Source organism: Clupea harengus, chromosome 16 (genome assembly GCF_900700415.2).
Source record: "Clupea harengus chromosome 16, Ch_v2.0.2, whole genome shotgun sequence".
Classification (NCBI taxonomy): domain Eukaryota; kingdom Metazoa; phylum Chordata; class Actinopteri; order Clupeiformes; family Clupeidae; genus Clupea; species Clupea harengus.
The window spans coordinates 2,345,761-2,368,260 of NC_045167.1; the positions used below are offsets into that span (position 1 = coordinate 2,345,761).

Genomic DNA, 22,500 nt, shown 5'->3' on the forward strand with positions numbered 1-22,500 from the left:
CTTCCTCCGTCCTCCTCCTCCTCTCTCTCCTTCCAGCTACAAGAGAGAGAGAGAGAGAGAGAGATGGAGCATGCGGGAGGAAGAACATCAAAGTCCTCAGGCCTCTACTACACACTAATTACACGTGAATATTCATGGAGGTGTCCTCGCGCTGGAGAGCCTGGGCCTTGCATTGGTGCTGCTGGTGGGCTGGGTAAAACACTGCCAGCCCAGGTTGTGAATTAGACATGGAAGGTTGATGCATTGCAGCATTTTTTTTTTCTTCCATGTTCACATTAAACACCTACAGCCTGCAGGGGGAAAAAACCGTTGAGGCTGTGAGACACGACTGTAATAACAAACACTGAACCGTGTTTAAAACGCTGCACTCAACAGTCATCTGCAGGTGTCCTTTTTGAATCTTCAACACACTTTAACCTTCTTCTCCAAAGTGCATTAAACAGAGATTAGCACACATTAGATGGCTCTTCATCCTAACCTCCCCATTCTTCTCCTTCTCTGGACCTGATCTCTGAATGATCTCTCTCTTGTGTTCTATCTCAGCAGGCTTAGGCTGAGTGGACTGCAGAGCGATATTGAGTGGGCGCTGAGATGGTTGTCCTGAGGCTTGTCTCCCCATTCCAGCTACACCTGCTCCCTCTCATTTCTCCTGAGGTTCTCGGGCAATTCCTGAGCTGGTTCCTCCTTAACTTCATCTGACAGTATTTCCTAACTGGTCCCAAAGGACATATATACACACTTGCATAAATCAATGCTGCTGAAAAAAAACTCATTACCCTCGAGTTGCAGCTGATGAGTCAAATCAACCATTAATAAAAAATCAAAATCAGAATCATGAGCCTGCATTTGTTAGTATTGTCTGCATTGATTTCTGAAAGATTTTTCTCATTATGTACTGAAATGAGCCAATAACGACTGAGGTGTCAGAGTTCAGTCTAAGATGTTTGTTTCCACAAGTGTGCAAAGGAATCCAAACATATTTTGACCAAATGGTGAAAAGCATTTCCGAAGGATGACATCTGCACACATGTTGCCATAGCTACCACTTGTCTTAAATGAACAAGACCATGGTCAAGTAGCAGAACACAACCAGACAAACACGCCATACTTCTGCACTAATAACTATGTGTGGTGAGGGGGAAGAGTCAGTTAAACACAAGGCGAAGGGCATTTTTTTCTGTATTTTCTCTAAGGATGGATTTGAAATATATAGTGACTTTAGTATAAGATTATGGCATAAGGAATCCATGATCTACAAATGAACAAGCACTTGTTAAATACAGTATCTTCAGAAGCATATAAAGGAGGGAACATTTTTCAGGTAAAGTCTGAACGAAACCAAACGAAAAAAAAGTCATGCTAGGATCTTTTAGATCTCACCAAGATGAAAAGAAAGCAAACAAACAAAGCAGCCATTTCCTCGCGCGTGTACGATAAGAGCGCAAGAGAGTGCTCATTTGAGAGGAGGATGAGGAGGGGAGCCATGCGATGAAGAAATGACAGTGTGCAGCGGACGAGTTCTGAAAGAGAACCATGTTAAAGGTGCAGCGGCACAAGCCTCTCTGTCTCCACCTCTCTCTCTCTCTCTCTCTCTCTCTCTCTCTCTCTCTCTCTCTCTCTCTCTCTCTCACAGAGCAGGCAGCGGTGATGCTCCTGGCGGGAGCGCGTGCATGAATGGACAGTAAAGCCCTCTGCATGCAAAAGGAGGCTGGTAATTGTGAAGGACTGTTGAAAAGAGGCAACTACCTGGGATGAGGAACAATGCCATGTCGCCTCCATGGCCGCCTGGCTACACTGCCTGCTCTCTGAAAACACTGCGGACGGAAGGTCTGTCTCTCTCTCTCTCTCTCTCTTTGTTTTGGGAGAACGAGAGTGAGTTTGTCCTGGCTGTCTGCCTCGTCCTCCTCTGTCTCTGCTTCCTCAAAGCCAAACCCTTCAGAAATGTTTGAGTCCGTGTTCTTTTTATTTCCTTTCTCTCTGAGATCAACAGGGAAAAGCGAGGGGAAAAGCTGCTACTCTGCTGAGAAGATGAGGGAGATAAATTGTCTGTGCATCAGGAGATCCTATCAGTGCCTTGAAAAGGACGAGGGAGAGAGAGAGAGAGAGAGAGAGGCAGCGAGGAGGGAGAGAAGCGTGGAGAGTAAGAGAGGGAGGGAGGGCGGAAAGGCATGAGAAAGAGAGATAGTAAGCGATGCCGTCTGGATCAGGTGACTAATTCTAGCCAATCCTGAGCCTAGCTGAGCACCAAGGTTGCTAAGGGTGTGCTTAGTTGGAGACAGCTCTTTTTTTATTAAAGAAGTGTGGGGGGGGGGGGCAGAGAACTCGCAGTCTCACACGACAAGACATCTACTCTTAGGCAGCTGGAGCAAATGACATGCGTGGCACATAACCAACCTCTGGGGGGGGGGATGTTTGCCTCACAGCTTCCCAAAATTCTGTCAGACTCCCACAGGGAACAACAGCTCTGCATCATCAGTTCTCATGACTTACATGCTGATATGCTGTTTTGGGTGTAATCACATAATCTCACAAGAAAGAGATGAGATAGATCGAGAGAGAGAGAGAGAGAGAGAGAGAGAGAGAGAGAGAGAAAGAAAGAAAGAGAGAGAGAGAGAGAGAGAGAGAGACAGAGAGAGAGAGAGAGAGAGGGAGAGGGATGAGGTGCCCGCAAATGTGTCTCTTATTCCACACCATGGGGCCTCGTGGGACTCAATTTGTCGGTGGCAGCTGCAGATGCAACGAAGGCCCCCAGTCTGATCCTCTTCATTATTGATGTGACACGCACACACACACGTCGCACACACGCACACACGCACACACACACGCGCACACACACACACACGCACACACACACACGCACACACGCACACACGCACACGCGCACACACACACACGCACACACGCACACACACACACACACACCCAAAACCCCACCAGCACCACACCAGCTCTGTACTCAGCGCACCCGCTTCCACTCCACTAATAAGCCAGCGGAAGCCACAGGATTCATTTAACAGGCATTAAATATTAAATCACGGCAAAAATAGACACCGGCTTTGCCAGATAAAAGCAACCTTTAATGGGGGGGGGAAATACACAGAGAAGCATTATTTTGGCACGATGAGACAGAAAAACAGAGACAGCATAAGAGAGCTAGATGGAGGTGGGGGGTGTGCTGAGCTTTCATAAACCCACTTAATTAGCCTACTTCCTGCCAATGCAAACATAGGTATTGATCGGGTGCACTGAGCCGATCGGGAAATGGAAGCGGACTGATGGTGTTGCAGCCGTGGCGGCAGGCGTGGCGGTGAGGCCAAACGGCCCGTCTGTGGAGCTGTGACACCCAGAGCAGAGAGGCCAACCCACTCCTCTACTCTCCCCCAGTGAGTGAACACATGCTCATGATGCAACGGCTAGAAACCAACGGTCTCTCTCTGTTGGGAGATAGCAGTGATATGTGGAGAAAAGAGGCCGTTTTAGACGAGAAAACAGCAGAGGGGATGTGGTTCATGTGTGTATGGTCACACACTCACAAGTAAGACTCTTGTCAAAACTCGTTCAGCATTCAACCTCAACTTGTAAAAAAAATGTGTATGTGCATGTGTGTATTTGTGTGTGTCTGAGTCCCTGACTCTCTTCCTCCTCCTCCTCCCTCTCTCTCTATTCCTGTCTCTGTGAGATTCATTTTGTTGGGGATGCTGAACAAAATGACAGCTGATTCTCATTAGAAGCTCCACCTGGTGCTGTCTGCAAGTGCCATCCAAGCTTTCTAGCTCATATCGAAGCCTACACCAGCAACAGCTGCTGACCAATGGACAAGAAAGGAGTTGGAAATAATGTGTACTAAACAAAAAACCAGTCACACTAAAAAGTGTATGATATTAGTGTATGGGGAATTATGTAAGAATGTAAAACTGGTCAGTCTTTATCAAGTTAACATTCCGTTATGACACCAGCCTTCTTGCCTGTCAGTCCACCAGGCACACGGGCGTGTTGGGCACGGACACGGAAAACAAGGTTAATGACGTTCCTCTCACGCCCAGAAAACGTGAGCTCAAAAAATAACCTCCTTCACATGGCCGTAGACTCCACAAACGCATGAATACATTCATCTCTGCCCACACACACACACACACACATCACGGTTGGAGGATCTGAAACTTCTGCTGATGCTTGATGACACCATCGCCTCACTTGGAGAAGCTCATCTATTATTGAAAGCCAAACACACAATTTAGCAGCTCAGACATAGTACCGATGCTCGCAACATCAAAATGAACTCGTTCGTTCGTGCCTGTTAATTCCTTTTCGAGATTCGAAACCTTTGAGCGGGAGAGAAATGTAAATCGAGGGATCGGGGGGGGCAGAATGAGACAGAGAAAAGAAAAAGCATGAGCACAGGAGAGAAAAGAAGAGGAGAGAGAGAGAGAGAGAGAGACTGAGACTGAGATGTAAAAACAACAGGAAAAACAACAAAGATAAGAAAGGATCAAAAGACAGCATAGGAGAGTGAGAGAGCGAGAGAGACAAAGAGAGAGAGGAAAAAGAGAGAGAAAAAGAGAGAGACAACTGAGCTGTCACTTACACGTCTGAGTAGTCTTGTGAGCTTGCCACAAAGGGACCCACTTCAGATGGAAATATTAAAGAGATCGCGCATCAGTGCGTGGCTGTTTCCATAAACACCACTCCCTCCGAGACACACTCCTGAGTTAATGCTGCTACTCTCCCATCTTCTCCTGCTTACTTTCAATCACACACACACACACACACACACACACTCGGCTTGTTTGTCATTGTTAACTCAAAACATGTTTTTTAAAGAGGCAGGGGAAACAGAAAGTGTGGGAACAAGAGCTTTTGCAATCCCTTCTTGATAATCACGCTCTTTAGGGACGCGCCATATGTGCTAACGCTTCATGGCAATGTACAGCGGATTAGTCCGAACCATTCCACTAGCGTTGTTAACAAAGCACAAAAGGTGATCACGCCAAGGCAATGTGCAATATGCAACCGTGCACAGGGATGTGGTTACAGGTTTCTGCCAATACTCCTCACGACTTTTCATTCTCTGTGTCCTCCACTGTGCATGCCTAAGGTGGCCGTGTTTGTCTTACAATGGCTGGAGAGTATAAATCCCGTTTCTGAGGCGCATCTATAATGCACTATAGTGACTTTGTTATGAATCGCATACCCTCCTACTGCATGACAGATGATCTAATGAGTCTGAGTGGGAAGGTGTCAATAATGCATGGTGAAACCTTTTCCCACAGGGGATTATGTCTAGCCGATAATACGATGAATCATTGCAAGAACAACTACATGTACAAAGAGAGACTATAATATTGCCTCATTCTCGACAAGGACACTGATGCACCAATATGTAGCGGAACGTGCACACGCCATAATTAAAAGTACAAAATGATTGCGACAGTGACTCAGAACCCTGGTTGAAAGTAACAGGTGAATCATGATGTTCACATCTCCAATCATTAAACATTTCCACAGGTCTATCGATGTAGGAGGAATGTCTCAGAGAGAGAGAGAGAGAGAGAAGCAGAGTGGAAAAGAGAAGTCAAAATGGGGAGCAGTATAGAGAGAGCAGAGACGAGCCGAGACGAGCCGAGCGCATGAGAGAAAACACACTGCGGAAGACCGTGCGAATAAGATTTCCATGGCAACATTTTAGCATATATCATTGGTTCTTGTGAGAGGGAGCTCCATTTTGTAAGTGAAGGCTCGTGCTGGGGATCTCAGAGTGAGATTAGATGATGCCACGTTTGACAGACAGCCCCCACCGAGCCGGCGCCTTTGGAGAAGAGGTTACACAGAACACTACCCTGGAATTAGTCCCATTAACATGGCATTGTCACAGTGGCTAAATAGCTCCATGCATGATCACACAAGCCCATCAGCCTCTCCTCACATGTCAATCATCCTGCTAAGACTCACACAATGACACCTAATTACAGCCACACTTACAACTCAATGTCAGGGGGGGAGAGATTGAGTGGAGGGGAGGGGTGGGGTGGGGAGAGAGGGAAGAAGAGAGGAGAGGATGAACGGGATGAGATAGACAGAAGGAGACTCCAGAGCACGAGTTCTGCAGTGCTCAGTGAAGACGTCAAAAGCCCTTTAAACCAAATCTACCTTTTTCTATGCTGAACTCCAAAAATGTGTGGCCATACGATAAGCATTGTTATTATAAGCAGAGCTTAAGATTCATTAAACCCTGGCTTGCCTAGCCTCATGTGTAGTTGTCATTATCAACCCCACGTTTATGTCTGAAAACAAACAAAACAGTTGAACGTGTCAAACTAACAGCTATAATTGGGTCACATTCCACAGCCAGAGCCAAGCAGAGGGTCATTGGACTATTTCAGTCAGGAAAACTGTCAAATATGTGTGGAGAAATACTGGGGTAAATGTAGCTTTGCTACGACCACTTTCAAAAGAACACCTATGCTATATCAAATAGACAATATTATACCCTATAATTACTGTATTATCATGACACTGCTTTGATGAACTTTGCCCATAGCACATCCCTGATATAGGTTTAAGGCATCCAACTGTTCCTTATCAGCAGCTGTTTGAAGAGTAACTCAACAGTGATATATCATATGAAGTTGGGCTGCGCTTCCTGAAGCCTTCTTCACGCCACGCCATTTGTAAGTGATACCTTAAGCAGTAGCTTCATGTTTCAGGGTGTTTCCCAGAATGTCATTAGCTAAGTATACCTTCTGTAAGAGATACTTTCATAAGGTTGGTCTCGACTATTTCTTGTTTATTTTCTTTCTAAAATGATCACTTGCGTGTCATGCCCATCATACTCATCTCACACATTTGACCAGCAACTGTTCCATGGCCACTACTTGTTTTAGGTGGACATGCACCATTAACAGCTGAAAGCTAATAATGAGCACATCCAATAGAACCCACCAGCAGGTGTACCACACATCTCTGTCAAAAACATGTTCAAGGCATATTTAGGCCCATTCTAACTTATAAAGCATTTAATGCCTTTTTTTTTCCACTTCATTTATCTCTCATCATTAATCAGTCCCATTCTTGATCCAAACACTGATTTGACATGCAACCAGATTCCTCCAAGCAGATGTAGGGAAATGGTGTGTGAAGACAGAGCTTCATATTTCATATGCACAGCGCAGCCTCCACCACCAGCCCCCACGCCCCCTGGCCAACCGTGGGGGGACTCCATGCCCCATTATCCAGCACACTACCCAACCATGGTGTTGTCCTCAGGGCACTCCAGGAGCCCGCTGATAAAGAACCAGCCTGTGACCCCCTCAAAGTAAGGAGGCCACTGGGTTGTGCTGGAGCGAGACCCCCTTTTCTGCTCGCTCCGCATGCTGGTGGCCCCTGAGGGCGCGTCTGAGTGGCCCCGTGCCAGCTGCTTTAAAGGCCCCGCCGACCGACCTGGCTGAATGCTCTCAGCGCTGTCTGATGGAACTGATGGAGGGGCCCATTCAGAACACATCAAAGCAGCCCGGACCCCCTTCAGATAAAAGAACACACCACACTGAGATGCAGTCTTCAATCTCAGATGCTGTCTAGCTTTTGTGTGTATGCATTTATGTTTTTTTTTGTTCCCTTGTGTGTGTGTGTAGGGGGCCATACGAGAGAGCAGCTCAAAGAGAGAGAGAGAGTGTTCTTGGAAATGTAATAAAGGTAGATAAATATGGATCTGAATATAGATAGAAGTTGGATAATAAGAAATTAATAAGAAGATAATAGGAAGTCTGATACAATTCCTAGATCCTTTGCTACATGCTGAGCTTCCAATCAAGTTTGCTCATTTTTATCTTTGTTATTCTATCTTGTAAAGATTATGTTTTGCTTGACTGCCACAAGGACAGCACTACCCTCCATGCCTGCCTGATCCAGCTGAAGGGAGAGACAGTAATGAGAGAACCGCGGCACGCGTGGCCCAAACAACCCTCGAGCGGCTCACTGACCTGTGGCGTGGTGGTGGTCTGTTTGCCCTGCCGGTTGGCTGCCGTGGTGGTGGTGATGTCGGACAGGGAGGGCGTGTGCGAGCGGTTGCCCGAGGCGGAGGCGCTGGACTGGGGCGTGATGGAGGAGGAGGGCATGTCCCCCACCAGCCTGGCACTGCCGTCCAAACGCACATTGGAGTCGGCCTCCGCCGCCATGTTCAGCACCTTCAGGCCGTTGTAGTAGAGGCCCGAGAGCTGGCCCTGGAAGGGCCGACTGCCCTTCTCCCAACCGCCGATCTTGATGGTGGATTGGCTGTTGAAGATGGTGAGCTGCCGACCTGCGAGGACACCAGAGTGTTCAAGCGCCCGAGGCTGGCAAAGCAGCCCCACAGCACACACACACACACTCACACACACACACATACACACACACACACAAACACACACACACACACACACACAGAGACACAGACACACAGAAGCCCCCACTCCCACCCGTCCATAAATCTGATGAGGGTAAGTCATGACCCCTAAATGCCAACAGCAACAGCAGTAATTTATGAGGACTGAATGACTTGGACATTACATCATGATAATCAATGAAGAAGATGAATGCACAAAGGCCTCTGAAATAAATAAATAAAAACAAACGATAGATAGCTAGACAGATAGACAGAGAGAGAGATAGCAAGATAGATAGATAGATAGATAGATAGATAGACAGATAGATAGATAGATAGATAGACAGAGAGATAGATAAATGAATAAATAAATAAGAAATAAAAAGAGCAATGCTGCTTTGCTGAAAGGCCAACTTCTGAGCCTATTTTTTTTTTTTTTTTTAAGAAAGATCCATCATTTAGTCAGCAAGCTCATTGGAAGAGGAAGCTAATGACAGAGAAGTTCATCACTCCAGAACCTCATTAGCGCACTGTCACCATCGCCTTTAAGCAATAGCGGCCGGCCAGACACGAGATGAAGAAAGACTCAACCAAAGTGGATGTGGTGGAGAGATGATTTAACAACAGTGGGACACTTCACAAATGACTCTACGTGACAAGAACTGGAATTAAAAGGAACTAAAGTACAAAAACAACAAAAATATTGAACACAGATTGATAGTTCCCAGTACAATGTATTACATACATTTAAACAGCATGCATTCAAAAGTATTTTGGCTCTGCTTTTTTAAAAACTTGGTTTGTTAAAGGGACTTCATATCTGATGCCAAGAATCATTAAATCTATTTATGCAATTTATCTCTGAGCTTTTATTCTGCGGACTTTTCCAAACTGAAAATTAAATATGAAAACAGAAGTGTAATCGAAAAGGCATCTGTAGCATTTACCATATGTACAAACAAATACTTTCTTGAACAGAAATAAATTCTTAGTTAATCATTTAGACTCTGCCGCTATAGAAATTACATTTTATTGTATTTTAATCGTACATATATTTTGCTCATAATTCCACTAACTTGAGAAACATTATCAGTATATTACCAGTCCCTTTAACCTGTGGTTTAATCTCATAGTGATTACACAAACACAAATTGATTACTTCAAACACATTATTATACAATGAATAATATTACAAACTACATTTAATTTAAAAGATTAGTTATACAGGGGATTTGACTTTTAGAGGGTTTATTTGTGATGCAAAATGTCACTGCTTATGATCAAATTATCTTTTTATTTGAAGTTTTAATCAGTGTTTTACCTTTGTCGAGTAGCCATTCGTCAACTACTCGACCGAGCCGATATGGGATTCGCTGTCTAGCAATCGCCAGTCGCTCGTTATCAATGTTGCCTTTAAAGTTTAAAGAGACATTTCAGGGGTTACAATCTGTAAGGTCAAAGGTTAAATGTTAAAACCTAAAACCTACAGCAAGATACTGCGTCCAGCTTTTTAAGTTTTGAAAAATTTGGAAAATCAAAATTACAATACATAGCATTAATAAAAGTCATATCTTTAACGTTAACTATTTAAGCAAACAAATTATATCTACATTATAAGAATGAGTGTCGAACTCCTGCTATGCTTGTGAAGTTAAAAAAGTAAGCAAGAAAAAAATCACAAGTTTAAGCATTCATCTCATAAGTCTGCCAAAATAAAATGAAACTCATTTTTAAATACTTTTAGCAGATTTTTTTCAACGATTTATCTACTGCTCAATATATTTGTTTTATCTTTTTTTTTCAATATACCAAATTTTTATTCATCCAATTATATTTTAACGTAACACACATCCTGCTGAGATAAAGTTCTTTTCACTCATTTCATTCAATTTTTTAAGAATATTCTAGCATTAATTATCTGATCTGAGTAGAGTTACAGTATCTTAAACATTCAGAAGAACCAAAAGGCAACAAGAGAAACAAGCCGCTGCAAACAAGAAGTCAGAACATGTCATTACAGTTGTCATTGACAGAGAGGATCACACCCAGTTGATTGGTTGAGAATGCATTGACAAAAGCTTTGACCCAGAGACATGACCCATATTTCTGCCCTCTTGCCACCCCAGCAGGAAGGGAGCCATAGACACAGGGAGGGAGGGGGCCCAGACAGGTTCATCACTACTAAAGGGAAGATGGCTTCCAGGACAAATTAGAATCTAATGAGCTGGTTTTTTTTTTTTCCAAGGGACTTTTAGAGGAGTGCTTTTGTCTGAATTTCAGGCCAGATGCTTTCAGTGGAATGATTAATTACCTATTTTCTCAAGAGTCACACAGACAGCCAGGCAATCTGTAGCTGAGGGGATAAAACCTTTTCTTAGAATGATAAGATCACCAGATAAGGGTAAGGCGCAGGAGGAGAGACTTTCTTTGAAATTCTTTCGTTTTTGGTGTATTTCATTTGTTTAAAAATGCTTTCACGTCTGTGGAAGCCTTTCGCTGCTCGAGGTCAGTGGTGATATTTGCTATTCAGCTGCAATTTTTTTAATGAAATGTCACTTATAAAATCATGCTACGCTGAAAGGAAGCGAGGGGATGACTATGATGTGTTTGGAAATAACTATATGTATACATAGATATATATGTCGGTAGATATAATTGTATTTCTCCCCAGTATATGATCTACTCCTCCCTTTCTGTGTTCACATTCCACACCAAGGCTGTTTTCTAAACCTTCATCCGCATAGCCAGCGGTGCCAAAATGAGGCTTCAGGGGCCTTGGCCGTGTTGGAAACACTTAAGAAATCACTTCCTCCCAACCCTCTTTCATGTGGAGAATCATTTGTCCTAAAGAGCGCACTATGGCAGTAATTGTATCTGTGGGCATTCTGTAATTGTGGATGTGTGTATCGTAAGTAGATGAGGATGCAGGAGACCTTGGTGGAGACAAAAGACACCTGTGCTATCATTGTGTGCTTCTCCCGCTGCCAGCGTTAGCAGCAGGCGCTGGCCGCGGCTGAGCTCAGCAGTGAGTTATTGCCACCGCTAATCAGCAGACAAAGAAGTCAGTCCTTCCAAATGATGGCTGATAAAAACAGCACAGACACGCAGCAGGGGAGGGGTCCAAACAGCAAAGTGATTGCAGTTGGGAGAGTGTGTGTGTGTGTGTGTGTGTGTGTGTGTGTGTGTGTGTGTGTGTGTGTGTGTGTGTGTGGTTTCAGACCGAGAGAGAGAGAGAGAGAGAGGACCAAAAGAGTGTCTCCAGTCTCCCATCTCCCATCTTGACTGCAGTATAGTTGTTGGAGTGAGATGAAACTCTAAGCTGTAAATTAGGGCCAGGCAAACATTCACAGAGATTACTCTCAACATTTTATCAAAATTGTAAGGGATAAGAAAGTAACATTTACTGAATTATTAAACAGCATGGCAAACAGAACAAATGTTACATTGGGAATTTATGTCAGATTGCAGAAGCACAGAAACAAGTCGTTCTTATCTCTCGTTCTTCACTTGTCTCTGCCTGTTCATTTTAATTGCTTTGGTTTAATCACCACGATTTTTTTCTTCTCTGCAGCCCAGTCAATCAGGCCTTGATTAAAATGAAAGAGGCATGCGTAATTTCTTTCGTTTTTAAATATTTGCAGCACTTGTGGAAAAGTTTGGAAATGCTTGTCAGTATTCAAAAGCTTAGTAGAGTTGGTTATGTTCCCTACATATTAGTCTGCAGTTCTAATAAGGTCGGAACCCCAGGAGTGTCTACAAGAGAACCAGGGATTTCTCTAATGTGAAGCTTGACAGTTTGCCAAGGATTTTATTGCTTTGGTAGTTAATATGTCACTTCTTTGTGTAGCCCAGGTACTGGTATTTGTCACTGAACATCTCATGGTAGGGAGAAACAACTTTCACTCTACCACTTTAGATCATGTCAGGATTATCATTATACAGCCAATAGATACCTCACAAAATAACCTACTGCCTGTGTGTCACTTTGATTTATTAAATAAAAACGTTCGATGCTTTTTAAAATCATGCTAACAGCTATGTTATATAAAGTGAATTCATTCATTTAAAACGCCGATTAAACTGTGCCTGAGAGAATCTACAGATGCAGGCGTGTTTTGCTACGTTCACACACAGAGAGCCAGCGAATGCACAGGTTTTCATGTGGACCCACGCTGGGTTTCCACTCCACTCATTTAGCATATTCAAATTTGTAATCGTTTAATCATTTATGAAGATTGGGCTAAAACAAACACGACTGCACGTTTCCATCCGCGGTGTTCGGCAACACTCTCCTAATCAAGGGAGGAGTTGTCGACAGCTGTGGTTTCAAACCTGGTGCTGTCAGGGCACACACATAATACATTCTCAAAAAAGGCAATTTGATGCAAATAAACAGGTTTCCATCAACCTAAATTGCATTATACCCTAGCGAATCAAGAATTAATCCACGCCCCTCTGGCAAATTTAAATGTAATTATTATTATTTTATTTGTATTCGATTTAGAAGATTTTATGCTAATTTCAAGCATTTCCACTCAGGATTTTCTTAGTGGAAACCCATCTATTGTAAATCTCCAGGACATGATTGGCATATTCTGGGATTGGAGGTGGAATGTCAGCTCTGTTGTCAAGCTTTTGTCAGCGCTTCTCAGATGGCACGGCCTCTGACATTTCAAGACATTCAAAACCCTGGAGCCATCAGCGTGGCTGACATTTTAAAGGATACCAGGGTCAGGAAGAGACTTTGGCCACAAAGCCACAAAACCACTTTTGTCTGTAAGTAACCTTTTGGACTTGTGCTGGCATCCTGTCCAGTTGGCTGACATCTGTAAACCAGTCAGGAGGCAAATCTCTTTCCTCTAAAGGCAGGAGAGTGGGAGAGGAGAGGGGTGAGGGGACTTACCTGTGGGGTATCGCTCTATCACGGGCAGGTCGTCCACCTGTAGGGTGGCGTTGCCTCCACTCCGCGTAAAGCGAACTATGTGGTACTTCCCATCATTTACAAACTTTGAAGGCTCCTCAATGTTAATGTCGTGTGTGCCCACATTAAACACCACTCTGACATTTCCCTTCTCCTGTATTTAGACAGAGAGAGAGAGAAAGAGAGAGAGAGAGAGAAATAGAGGGAAGATAGAAAAGGAAGAGAAATGAGAGTTTTAAAGTTGACTTTTTGCAAGTTATACCCTACCGTATACCATATCCTTAACATGAATCAACACAGATATCTATCAATCTGTAACTATCCAGTCTACGGTGTCTGGAGATCAGTGTCACACATGTGTATTCAGAGCGCCACCATCAGACGTGACCCAGTCGGGAGCAGCTCATTGCATGTCTGAGACACTCTGAGCTGCCTCAAGCGCTGACAGGTCAGCAGGGACTGGACGTCTCCGTGGAGATGAGATCATCCAGGACTGTCACTGGCCCTGCAGCACATCCCAACTCCCCTGTGTGACACAGTCAAGCATCACTCACAGCGCTACGACTGGCACTCTTTTTCTTCCCTTAAAAAAGACTGCATCTCTTTGTCTTTGCAGAAGGAGTGTTGGGGCAGTTGTGATGGTCCATCATTAGGTCCATTCTCTGTGGACCCGCAGTGGATCTGGACTAGTCTATGTTATAAGCTACTGAACTATGGGTCACCACCAGACAGTAACTACATTGTTTGGTACGTGTTTACAAAGTATGAGTGGGAAGCCTGATGCTAAAATAATGTTCTGACTAATTCACATGGGTCCTGTTGTCTGGGCTGGAGCTGTTCTGACCCAGCCAAGAGGGACCTCCCCACACGGCCAGCAGCCTGGTGAGAAGGCCTGAGACACTTTTCAAAAGTGGTCTAAATGTGCCTGAAATGACACCAGAGCGTCAGAACATACATATTAAACATCTGCTCCAAATCCCCATGTTAAAATTAGAATTATTACACAGTAAATTAAATAGATAGCCGTGTGGGCTTGTCAACGTCCCACCCCCCCCCCCCCCCCCCCCCCCCCCTTGTGTTCTTGATAACACTGGAGCACGGCTGCCCCAGTTTCAGCCTCCTGGGTCTTCAGTCCTATTCTCCTATTCGAACATCAGTTCACAATAAATCGTGCTTCACAGGATCTAATGAATTGCTTATTAAGATGTAATGATTTGAATGAACAGGCCAAGGTGAAGCTCAAGGGCTCCTTTACAGTCTACTGAACATGCTTTGACACACACACTCACCCACAGACAATGACACACACACACACACACACACCAACACACACACACCAACACACACACACACACCAACACACACACACACACAGTTATCCAGTAAGTCATGATAACAGAATAAGATATAGATTTCTCTCACTGGTTTCTCTCTCACTCATTTTCTTGGGCATTGTAAGAGGCTGTTAGTCAAGAGGTAGGCATATCGCAGTACATCCTCATACCAGTAGATGGCCACAAACTGTAATTATTGCTTAGTTTAAGTATCCAAATGGGTATCCAATATTACTGTATTACAAAGGCAACATAGCTAAATAGCTAATGGAAATCAACTTTACATCCAACCAAACCCTTTTCGTACATCTTTTTCTTTTAGGGCCTTTACTGGTCTTTTTAAAACCTGGAAGGACAGCACTCTGCACACAAATCTTATTAGTGACCGTAATAACAGTATGGTGAGACTCGTGTATGCTTATCTTACACACCCTATTTCCAAGTCTTCTTATACATCTGCAGGTCAAATTGACATCTCCTTGAGCACAATTGGAAAAAAAATCTCGTGCATGATCATTTTGGAAATATTGTTACTATGGTGACAGCAGGCGAATTGACTTTGACACATGGCCTACATAAGTAATACATGTGCTTCTTTTATCCTGAAAAGCTCCATTATGCGCCCCATCAGTTCTAATACTCTGAGCCAGGTATTACAGGACTGCCGCAGCATTGTGATATGACGGGATGTGACATTCGCCGTGTCAACACATGCCAGAGGTAATCTAATGCTCCCTCGACCCGTGCATACCCACACTGATCATAATGGAAACCTGGGCTGAACTGCTCATTATGCGGTCCTTCCAAGAAATCAGGAATGTGTGTGTGTGTGTGTGTGTGTGTGTGTGTGTGTGTGTGTGTGTGTGTGTGTGTGTGTCTGTGTGTTGTTTAAGTGAATAAGTGAAGACTGTCTAACTACAGTCCACTGTTCGAACTGACTGAGATCATCTGTGAGAGGAAGGAGGCGAGGAGAAGCGAGGCAGACAAACCTGCACACCTCAAGCCACTGAAAGCTCAAACTCACAGGAGACAACACATTTTAGAGGCATGTCTAACAACACACCAGCCCTCTGTCCTACATGGCGTCCCCTGTGTGATGGTGCCCCAGATTGACTGGGTTTTACACTGGAACAGAGAGAAATCTTCCTAAAAGTACCCTGAGGGGGAAAACATGAAAAAGGAGGAGGAGAAATATTGAGCTCCCCCAACACAAACCTGAAAGGGTCTAGAGGTACCTTGAAATCAACTACAACTACAGCACACTGGTGGGGGAAACCTCAGGAAAAGAGAATAGACTCCTGTACTGGTAAACTAAATCAGTCATGATGACAAGAGTGCTACAGGCCACTACACATTTGACACAGACCTACAAAATGGACTCCAGCCCACTAAAGTCCCATCCCAAAATGACATAAATACCAAAAAAAAAAAACCTACAAATGTGCCTCAATAGGTTAGGATCTCACGGTGTGCATGACTGTAAAAAGAACACATGAAAAAACAGATGGACAAGAAGAGGATTTTAACTCATGGAGCCATAGCCTATTAGGTCTGACTATTTCCTTTTATACATACTTTCTGCCATAAAGCAATCTGTTACAGGGTAAAGTATAAGTTTAACACTTAGCATTGACCATTCTATGAGCTAAGACAGTGCCTATAAAATGTGCACCAACATATGGTACTGCACATCAACCAAAGTAGGTCATAGTCACAGTCTAAGCTTGCCCAGCCTCATTTCTAATTTTTGTATTTAAAAAATAAATAAAAATGGTGAAACATCTTGAGTACATTAATAATGCACTTCACTCACAGCACTTACTCGTCTTTCTAAATATTTCACTCCCTGCCGTGTAACCCCCACGTCGTGTTCTGACAGAGGGAAATAGACCTAAATACTACCCCTTCCCTTCCCTTCCCTAGCCCGTATAAAACCACCCTTCTCCCTGATGGCTAATCTAAATGCAATAAAAATAATTGAACAGGAGTCTTTCTGAACATCATTAAGAGTTGTTATGACAGCACTGGGGCTCCACAGGGCCTTCTCCATTCCAGTGGGCAATTAGGAAGACAACCAGAGAGCGGACCGGAGCCGAGCGGAGCGGAGCTGACTGACATCCACAATTCCACCCGCGCGCAGCGAGCCTCCCCCCTCTCTCTCTGGGCCACATGAGCTCCATTACTCTGGGGACTTAAAGCTTAGAAATGCCAGACGAGGTGAGAATTCCTGAAAACCCACGCAGCAGTGTACACCTTTCTTGTCTAGCGGCGGGTGGGAAGAGGGACAGATGATGAGAGTGGGCACCCTGTGAGTACGGCAACAATAGCTAAGAGCTACCCGAGAGCCAAGAGGGCAGGGGGACAGCATTGGCCTGTATTGGTTGGGCATTGTTACAAAAATAAATATAGAGTTATACAAGCCCTGAAAATCCCCTAGGCTAAGGGTACCCTGACCAGGCTCAGTGTGACTGCCAGTGGCTCAGTGATGTTTGTGGATATTAGCTGCCTCGGGAAAGGGGACTGGAGGTTGGGTGCATGCCTTTGAGTAATATTTTGTCACTAACAGTGGCATTAATTAAAGTGTATGACAACACGACACGACACGTTACTGTGGCGATGTCACACAGCCATGCGGTCTCCTGGCGTTTACCCAACAGATGGGAGCTCGATGAGCCTGAGGTGTGCTCACAAATGATGCCACCCAATTGAAACTGAAGACTGGCGCCAGTTGAGGAGACGTGAGAATAATGATGTTTGGTGTGCTACTACTTTTGTTCTTTTGAATGGTTGCTTCTCTGTGTGTGCACAATCTTTCAAAGAGTATGGAAGACTATGCATCTTCTCTTGTGGGATTTTCAAAAACATGAACTGGTTCAGTGTGCGCTGAACTGCAGCTATATTGGGTTTTGGGGTCATTTTCATTCAAACGTGATTGAGCGAGCAGCATTCTTATTCTTCTGACGCCAGCCCTTTGACAATGTGAATTGAAGGAGAAGCCGAAACATATTCCAGTCACACAGCCAGTTCACTCTCATACATAACTAAGTGCAGGGCTACTTCCTAATGCATGCGCTTCAAAATATGGTCTTGCCATGTAGAAGGGAATGTTTTGATAAATACTCCAGAGGGAGCGTGGTGTGTGCGTGTGTGTGTGTGTGTGTGTGTGCGTGTGTATGCGTGTGTGTGTGTGCTCTCATTCCCCTGGCGGTGTAGGTAGAGACCATACATCTCCGCTTTGGCAAGAGCAGGTTTCCCGCTCTTCAGTAACCGAAAATAACCCGGCGTGTCCTAGTTCCTCCGACCCCAAACCCACATTCATCTTGACGAAAAAAAAAAATAAATAAATAAAAATAAGGCAATTATGAAATCGATAATAAGAAAAGGATCTGGAGGGAATTATGTTTGCATTATTCATATTGTCTTCAACCGCAGCTGAGATGCAGTGAGGGAAGGGAAGGGATGATGATCCACAAAGAGAGAGAGAGAGAGAGAGAGAGAGAGAGAGAGAGGGGGAGAGAGAGAGGGAGAGAGAGAGAGAGAGAGAGAGAGAGAGGGAGAGAGAGAGAGACAGAGAGAGCGAGAGAGAGAGAGAGAGAGAGAGAGAGAGAGAGAGAGAAAGAAAGGGATGAAAGACGTGGCGTTGAGATGCTGGCTCTAACAGTCACAGCTCTCCCATTACTCCTGCACATACATACAGCCACAATTCCTGGGCTATTTTTACCCTTGATTCTCCTGAGCCCCTCACTGTCTCCGTAGAGCCTTCTGGCTCCAGATCAGCCATTGTTTTGTGCTGCTGTATGGCACCCGCTATCTGACAGCTCTGCTCCTGTTGTGCTGGGCTGGGCTGGGCTGCGATGGGGGATTGAGGTGTGATTGTTCCGGGTGCTTCTCCACCCAATGACGTTCCGGAGGAGGAGGACGATCAGTGACTGACGATCACACAACTGAATTTAACTGGGTCTGACAAATTCTCAATAGTATTCGTTTCGAGATGCAAATAATAAAATAAAAACAAAACACAAATAACAAAACAAAAACAAAACCAAGTCAAATCAAATATGCTGCTAATAGTTAGCTGGACAGGTGTGAAGTATATTTCCCTGTGTGCGTCCTGTTTCAGCTCAGGCCCAAAGGCAGGTAATGATGGAGTGAGTGAGAGAGCGGTGGATGAGAAAGCCAGGGAGTGCTGGAGAAGAGAAGTGTACAATAGACCTGATGGGATGATGAGCCTTGCTGCTGGAAATTGCCTCATTTATAGGCTGACTGTGCCTCTGTCAAACATCCAATCTCCCCTCTCTATCTCTCTCTCTCTCTCTTTCTCACACACACACACACACACACACACACACACACACACACACACACACACACACTGACCAGTGTAATAAAACAGCTGTAGGAAGCTTGGCACTGAGCGTGTAAGGTCGTTGAGCGCCAAGCATTTGGATTCTCTCCAGGGTGATAATGACTTGGCGTTTACCCAGCATGCTCTCTGCCTCCTTGCCTTCTTGGAAGTTGTGTGTGTCTGCGGGAGTCTGTGTTCCTGTGTGTGTGGCCGCCAAATCCTGGCATTGACGCCATTCTGCCCCAGTGGCAGGCAGCGCTGCTATAGAGGTATTAAAGGGGTGGCCATGTGCCGGAGCAGCGCTGCTATGGAGATATTAAAGGGGTGGCGCTGCTATAGAGGTATTAAAGGGGTGGCCATGTGCCGGAGCAGAGCTGCTATGGAGATATTAAAGGGGTGGCCATGTGCTGGAGCAGAGCTGCTATAGAGGTATTAAAGGAGTGGCCATGTGCTGGAGCAGCGCTGCTATAGAGGTATTAAAGGGGTGGCCATGTGCCGGAGCAGAGCTGCTATGGAGATATTAAAGGGGTGGCCATGTGCTGGAGCAGCGCTGCTATAGAGGTATTAAAGGGGTGGCCATGTGCCGGAGCAGAGCTGCTATGGAGATATTAAAGGGGTGGCCATGTGCTGGAGCAGCGCTGCTATGGAGATATTAAAGGGGTGGCGCTGCTATAGAGGTATTAAAGGGGTGGCCATGTGCTGGAGCAGCGCTGCTATAGAGGTATTAAAGGGGTGGCCATGTGCTGGAGCAGCGCTGCTATAGAGGTATTAAAGGGGTGGCCATGTGTCGTAGCAGCGCTGCTATGGAGATATTAAAGGGGTGGCCATGTGCTGGAGCAGAGCTGCTATAGAGATATTAAAGGGGTGGCCATGTGCTGGAGCAGCGCTGCTATAGAGATATTAAAGGGGTGGCCATGTGCTGGAGCAGCGCTGCTATAGAGATATTAAAGGGGTGGCCATGTGCTGGAGCAGCGCTGCTATAGAGGTATTAAAGGGGTGGCCATGTGCCGGAGCAGAGCTGCTATGGAGATATTAAAGGGGTGGCCATGTGCTGGAGCAGCGCTGCTATAGAGGTATTAAAGGGGTGGCCATGTGCCGGAGCAGCTGGCAAACGCTCGGCTGGAGGCGGGGGGGGGGGGAGGGGGCTAGATCATTAGCCTCTTGCTCAGCCTTGTAAATACAGCTGTGAGGACCGACGCCGTCCCCCTGCCTCACTCCCCTCACTCCCCTCACTCACTTGGTGGACTGCTTAGGAGCTCTGGAGACTCTTCTAGTACACAAGTACTAGTACACATGTTCAAGGTGCTCTGAAGACTCTTCTAGTACACAAGTACTAGTACACATGTTCAAGGTGCTCTGAAGACTCTTCTAGTACACAAGTACTAGTACACATGTTCAAGGTGCTCTGAAGACTCTTCTAGTACACAAGTACTAGTATGTTCAGGGAGCATGGAATGAATTGTCCTCAGTCATCTCCAGGCCACCTGCAGTGTTATCTCCCTCTCTCTCTCCCTCTCTCAGGTCTACTATCTCCCTCTCTCTCTCCCTCTCTCAGGTCTACTATCTCCCTCTCTCTCTCCCTCTCTCAGGTCTACTATCCCCCTCTCTCTCTCCCTCTCTCAGGTCTACTATCTCCCTCTCTCTCTTGCTCTCTCAGGTCTGCTCTCTCCCTCTCTCTCCCTCTCTCAGGTCTACTATCTCCCTCTCTCTCTCCCTCTCTCAGGTCTACTATCTCCCTCTCTCTCTCTCTATCTCCCTCTCTCTCTCCCTCTCTCAGGTCTGCTCTCCCCCCCTCTCTATCTCTCTCTCTCTCTCTCTCTCTCCATCTCTTAGGTCTGCTCTCTCCCTCTCTCTCTCTCCCTCTCTCAGGTCTGCTCTCTCCCTCTCTCTCTCCCTCTCTCAGGTCTACTATCTCCCTCTCTCTCCCTCTCTTAGGTCTGCTCTCTCCCTCTCTCTCCCTCTCTCTCTCTCTCTCCCTCCCTCTCTCAGGTCTGCTCTCTCTCTCCCTCCCTCCCTCTCTCAGGTCTGCTGTCTCTCTCTCTCTCCCTCTCTCTCTCTCTCTCTCCCCTCTCTCTCTCTCTATCTCCCTCTCTCTCTCCCTCTCTTAGGTCTGCTCTCTCCCTCTCAAATTCCAATTCAAATTCAAATTCAAAAGAAGCTTTATTGGCATGACCATAACATTCTACAGTATTGCCAAAGCATTTGGGTTGGATATATAATAAGTGAATATATAAACAATACATATATCTTTACACAGGGTACATCGGAAGGGGAAAGGGAGAAGTGGGAACAATAATACAAATACATAATAATCATCATCTCTCTCTCTCTCCCTCTCTCAGGTCTGCTCTCTCCCTCTCTCTCTCTCTATCTCTCCCTATCTCAGGTCTGCTCTCTCCCTCTCTCTCTCTCTCTCCCTATCTCAGGTCTGCTCTCTCCCTCTCTCTCTCTCTCCCTATCTCAGGTCTGCTCTCTCCCTCTCTCTCTCGCTCCCTCTCTCAGGTCTGCTCCCTCTCTCAGGTCTGCTGTCTCTCTCTCTCCCTCCCTCCCTCCCTCTCTCAGGTCTGCTCTCTCCCTCTCTCTCTCTCTCTCCCCCCCTCTCTATCTCTCTCTCTCTCTCTCTCCCTCTCTCAGGTCTGCTGTCTCTCTCCCTCTCTCTCCCTCTCTCAGGTCTGCTCTCTCCCTCTCTCTCTCTCTCTCTCCCCCCTCACTATCTCTCCCTCTCTCCCCCTCTCTATCTCTCTCTCTCTCTCCCCCCTCTCTCTCTCCTCCCTCTCCCTCTCTCTCCCTCCCTCTCTCAGGTCTGCTGTCTCTCCCTCCCTCTCTCTCTCTCTCTCCCTCTCTCAGGTCTGCTGTCTCTCTCTCTCTCCCTCTCTCTCCCTCTCTCTCTCTCTCTCCCCCCTCTCTCTCCTCCCTCTCCATCTCTCTCCCTCTCTCAGGTCTGCTGTCTCTCCCTCCCTCCCTCTCTCTCCCTCTCCCTCCCTCTCTCAGGTCTGCTGTCTCTCTCTCTCTCCCTCTCTCTCTCTCTCTCCCCCCTCTCTCTCTCCTCCATCTCTCTCCCTCTCCCTCCCTCTCTCAGGTCTGCTGTCTCTCTCTCTCTCTCTCTCTCTCCTCCCTCTCTCTCTCTCTCCCTCTCTCAGGTCTGCATCCCCTCCTTACGTCTGCTTTGGCTTTTTCATTCCCATCTCTCTCCCCCAATTTGGCCCCCTCTAGTTCTTCCTCTGGTGCCGGGCTGATTACAACTGAGGGATGACTAATGATGCTCTTTGCCCAGTGACAGTGATGGGAGGAGATGAAATGAACTCAGTCAGAAGCATTTAGGGTCATGCATATCCACCGACTCGCCTAATGCTCTCAGCTCAGACAAATTAGGCCACTGAAGGCCACCGCGCCGGGCCCTTTGGAATGATCCAGGGGCCCCTTCCTGTAGGAAGGGCAAACCTGAGGATGTTGGACCCACAACGGGTAACCTGTTACATCAATGATAGGGGCTACAGGCAGACCACCTGTGTAAGGGACACATCAGATCAACTCAGCTCACGCA

The 22,500-nt window shown here is 45.9% G+C and overlaps 1 protein-coding gene across 19 annotated transcripts in view; it reads right to left on the minus strand.

The window, feature by feature from the left end:
- Positions 1 to 22,500, minus strand: part of nrxn1a (neurexin 1a) — a 147,253-nt gene that overhangs the window by 8,366 nt on the left and 116,387 nt on the right. For 14 of the 19 annotated variants that reach the window (XM_031583149.2, XM_031583145.2, XM_031583141.2 and 11 more), the window contains 3 exons: positions 13,260 to 13,431; positions 9,678 to 9,767; positions 7,977 to 8,293 (listed from right to left, as the gene is read on the minus strand). In XM_031583149.2, the coding sequence (XP_031439009.1) occupies positions 7,977 to 8,293; positions 9,678 to 9,767; positions 13,260 to 13,431 (579 nt within the window). The remainder of the gene's footprint in view (positions 1 to 7,976; positions 8,294 to 9,677; positions 9,768 to 13,259; positions 13,432 to 22,500) is intronic. The other 5 variants (XM_031583154.2, XM_031583153.2, XM_031583152.2 and 2 more) reach the window with 1 other exon arrangement.